The sequence below is a fragment of the Agrilus planipennis genome, unplaced genomic scaffold, assembly GCF_000699045.2.
Source record: "Agrilus planipennis isolate EAB-ADULT unplaced genomic scaffold, Apla_2.0 scaffold71, whole genome shotgun sequence".
Taxonomy (NCBI): domain Eukaryota; kingdom Metazoa; phylum Arthropoda; class Insecta; order Coleoptera; family Buprestidae; genus Agrilus; species Agrilus planipennis.
The window spans coordinates 328829-333299 of record NW_020439007.1 but is presented as its reverse complement, the minus strand read 5'-3'; the positions used below and the strand labels follow the sequence as shown (position 1 = coordinate 333299).

At 30.3% G+C, this 4471-nt stretch overlaps 3 protein-coding genes across 3 annotated transcripts; 2 read left to right on the top strand and 1 right to left on the bottom strand.

Annotated features, from left to right (window-relative positions):
- The first annotated feature begins 678 nt into the window (after positions 1-678).
- Positions 679-1947, top strand: LOC108732614. Its single transcript, XM_018463509.2, has 3 exons — positions 679-869; positions 1170-1483; positions 1706-1947. Exons 1-3 carry the CDS (start codon positions 779-781, stop codon positions 1784-1786), a joined length of 486 nt encoding a protein of 161 aa, XP_018319011.1. The 5' UTR covers positions 679-778; the 3' UTR covers positions 1787-1947.
- Positions 1948-2031: 84 nt separating this feature from the next.
- LOC108732617 (ragulator complex protein LAMTOR4 homolog) lies at positions 2032-2793 on the bottom strand. Its single transcript, XM_018463511.1, has one exon. The coding sequence runs from the start codon at positions 2595-2597 to the stop codon at positions 2313-2315; it is 285 nt and encodes a 94-aa protein (XP_018319013.1). The 5' UTR covers positions 2598-2793; the 3' UTR covers positions 2032-2312.
- A 300-nt stretch (positions 2794-3093) lies between these two features.
- Positions 3094-3759, top strand: LOC108732615 (cytochrome c oxidase subunit 6A1, mitochondrial). Its single transcript, XM_018463510.2, has 2 exons — positions 3094-3270; positions 3434-3759. The coding sequence occupies exons 1-2, from the start codon at positions 3171-3173 to the stop codon at positions 3667-3669; spliced, it is 336 nt and encodes a 111-aa protein (XP_018319012.1). The 5' UTR covers positions 3094-3170; the 3' UTR covers positions 3670-3759.
- Positions 3760-4471: the final 712 nt, after the last annotated feature.

The window sequence follows — 4471 nt, the reverse complement described above, 5'->3', positions numbered from 1 at the left end:
CCCCTACAAGGGTTATACAAAAAATAAATTAAATTTAGAATTGTATTAGGTTCTTCTCAGAAATTAAAATTTTATGGTTTTTCTTTCTATTTTACACTTCAGTACCCTTTAAATTTTTTAAATTTTATATCAGCTTAATATTTAATTCTTCGAATTAATTATGTTTAAATATTTTAATTTGTATTTGAGATGCAATTCTATCAAAATTAATTGACAACATGACATAGCTACATACAATATATATAAATTTGAACGGGTTTAACAAGTATATGATCCATTTTCAGAAATCGGTCGATACGCTAATAGATACGTTGGGCAAAGCAAGCCTACACTTTATTAAATGTATTAAACCGAATATCATGCAGGAACCTAAAGTTTTTGATGAAGAAGTCTTTTTGAATCAAATAAGAGCTAATGGAATAACAGAAATACTCAAATTAGATTTTCAGAAGTACACTATAACGTAAGATTTCAACAACTACATTTTTGGTTCATTTTTTTAATGGTGAAGCTAAACGTTAAATTAATAATTATTATTTTTATTAAAATCTTATNATATACAGGGTGTATCGTATTTGTACAATTACGTGACACACTATAAATACCAAATCAAATCAAAAATAAACTTCCGGTTGTAAAATACTTATAAAATACTTTTGTTAGATATAATGACTTCAATTTTTTTTTTATTTAGAGTTTAAATAAAGAAATTGCAATTGGAAAGTCTCGAATTTACCTGACTCAACGAGGATTTGAAATTTTCCAATCCATATGGAACATGCGAAGAAAAAGAAGTGCAAGAATTATTACATCATATTGGAGACAAAAAATGAAATTGAGAAACAGAGCAGCCAAAGCCATTCAGAAATGTAAGACATTAAAGTGACATTTGTACTTTTGAATTTCAGTCATTTACTCACACTTAGTTTGCCTTGCAAAGTAACTGTAAACTTAAGTAATTTCTGTAGCTTAAAATAAAATAGGGCGATGTTGCATCAGTGTATAAACACACTGTCACAAAAGTAATCAATTACTACCATACAGGGTGGTTAGTCTTTTTTGGCGTATCATAAAGTTTGAAAAGTCATATGTACTTCAACAACATTCTACTTTTAACGATCAAGTGCCCACGGCTGTTACATTGATTTATTTATTTATTTGTATTTCAGTTTTTCGAAAAATTACGGCAAATAAGTTGTCGTTTCCTGCTACTTCGAAAAACCGTTTCGGCATTTCGAGCAGTAGCGGGGACTCGACATTAACAAGCAGCAGTAGCCTGTTGCATCACCTTACGCCCAGACTGCCCAGTTTATCGCCTACCACTAAAGTTAGAGAATATTTTAACAGAATAAATGTCCCCGTGATGGAAGGCGATTTATTTTCTTTGAGCATCGAACATATTGCAAACAATTTGAAAACGAATTCGTTCACTAGATGCCATTTTCACGGAGATCGAGTTGTCAGCAAGACAAGAGTGACCCGGGTAAATTTATCTTAGATATCGAAGGTAGTCTCAGCAACTCTCCCCCCCTTTAATTTGTATATATGCAACCAACTATACACCTGGATATAGACATTTAAACCCGCCGAGTTCTCAAATGAACTATAAATATTTCCTAAAAAAAATTCTTTTTTGTAATAGAATTCCAACTCCTATGGATTAAAAGTAAACAATATAACTTTAGTAGAAATAATGCATTTTTAGGAACACGCCAGATCTCGTCTACCCGTATGTCTAAAATTGTCGAAAATGGAACAACCTAAAGGCTTGCCAGATATTTTGTGAACACCCCTCGTATTTCGTTTTGTATTATTTACATTACACACTGTAAGTTTGAAATGCACATTTTTTGAAGCTCAGGAATTTATTGTTTTAATTGTTTCAATATACAATTACGAAAGCATCTCAGGTTTACTTTAATTGTTTATAATATGCAAAAAAAGTATTGACCAGGAAGTCTCTTAATACAAAAATGGGACACTACGAAGTTCTTGATAGGGAAATTTTATTAAAATTTAATAACATAAAAATTAAATTAAAATATTATATTTGCTTCAACTAATATAACAGATTAAGTAATGATAAAAAACTTATACTCATACACGTATATATGTATCTTAAATCATAAAGAAATTGTACAAAAAATTTGAAATATCCTCATTATATAATTCATTTGATGTATTATGCCGTAACAAGTATTGCTTATTAAAATGCAAATTTGCAAATATTTCATCTTCATATAGTATACTACAATACCCATTTTATAATCTCCATAAAACTAAATTCTCTTATTAGGTACCCCACATAAAAATTAAACCAACACAGAAGGCCATTCGTTATTTAATGCTTTTTTAACCACGTGAACTTTCCTGTTTGATAAGCAAATAATATAGCAATGATCACTATATGTAATAGATAATTTCTTGAACTTGTCACCTGAAGGAAAAGCAACTGGATCAATTTCATCGGTCAAATTTAACAGATTTAGGATTATATCTGCAGTTTTTTCATCGTTCTCCAGGTCCCCCGAAGACATTAAAACAGCCCCATCTTCATTAATTACTAGGTGCCCCAACTGGTCTGGTATTCGCTCCATTAGGTAAAACTTTCTAGTACTCGAAAAATTTACAAAAATACACCTTCACATACACTAAAGTAGCACTTTTAAATAACCATAATAACAAATATTCTTATTTATCTAAACAACATCGAAAGGTAAGTAATGTTGCAAATAAACAATTTTGACGTATTTTATGACAACAAATATGACTTCTTCTTTTATCTTATCCTTCTCTATGATCATGTCAAACATGTCAAAAATTTCACTACTCTGAACCCGTATCCATTTAGCCATTCGATTTGTACGAATAAAAAAAAACATTTTAAATTATACAATTTAAAAAATAATCAAAATGTATTATCATCTTATTAATAATAACATTAACTATAAAATTAGAAAACGGTTTAAGTTAAAAAAAAAAACATTATGAAATAATTTTATTGTTGAGTCGGTATGTAGACATTATCGTTCTTCTCTGATTTTCTACGAGTTATTCACGCACTGTGCGCATGTGTACCCTGGGTGCCATGTTATACATTCTATCATTCTATGATCCATTATTGCTGTGTATGGTCAATGGTGATAAAATAAAAATAAAGTTAAAAAAAAATGGCTGCGGTAGTACAACATTCCCTGCGAAGATATTTGGCTTCTGCAGCAGGAAAGCAAGTTGTTTTGGGGCCTTCTGCTGTATCTGGTCAACATGAAGGTACGTAGGTCTCCACAAAAAAATATCAGACGTAATAACATCACAATATTTATCCACAATTTCAAAATACGAACATTACGAATTACATAATCCAGCAAATATTATTATATTATATTTCAAACGGTTTTTCTAATGGTCAAATAATGGTTGTTTTTCTTGTTAGGGGGTTACAAAATGTGGAAGAAGCTCACATTTTTTGTGGCATTTCCTGCTATAGTCTTGTGTGCTGTAAACTGTGTTTTGGAACACAACAGACACCCACATGAGAGACCACCTTTTGTAAAGTACGATCATTTACGAATTCGTACCAAACGCTTCCCCTGGGGAGATGGACAACATTCTCTATTTCACAACCCTCATGTTAATGCACTGCCCGATGGTTATGAAGATGAACACTAATGTTCTAACCAGCAACTAGTATTTGTTAGGTTTCAAAGTTGTAACAGTTGTACAGGTCACTTTAATAATAAATTAAGTAATTACTGAGTATGTAACTTTTGATTTCTTTTATTATCTCCCTAAACAATGTCGCTCAATTTTTACCTTTTAACAATAGAAACACGGCGAAATTCACGCGAATATTAAAAACACTGTTTAACAATAATTATATTACTACAAAGTTGGCAGCAACCTTAAAACAATTGCACTGCCTTTTATTGTTGAAAAATATGTGGTGTTTGTGAATTTTCACTAAGTTGATAATTATTCGCGAGTCTTTAACATGAATCTTAACGAATTTCCTATGCAAAGTGAGCATAAAAAAGCACAAGGATGGAGAAATAACGGTAAAAGTCTTAATATCCTAACTCGTAATTATTTCCAACATAATAACAAATATCTCGAGAACTCTTTCAGAAAATATCTTATCTACCGACCTTTTACTAAAAAATAAGTAACTGTTAAATTTATTAATAAAATGAATAATTATTTACTATCGCAGCTGCACCGATGCAAATAAATACTAACATAAATTACCCCAAAGGTACCAAAAATAAAAACAGCACCACCCCATCCAGTCCATCTTTAAGATGGAAAACTAATCAGAACAGGTACAAATTTTCGAAATAAATTAATTTATTCTAAGAGGAATTATTTTACATTGAAGAACCTATTAATAATTTTAATTTAATAAATTAAGTTTCTACTTGCACCCACATTAAAAATATTTTAATTATTTATTAACATCAGAACCTGTAACAGT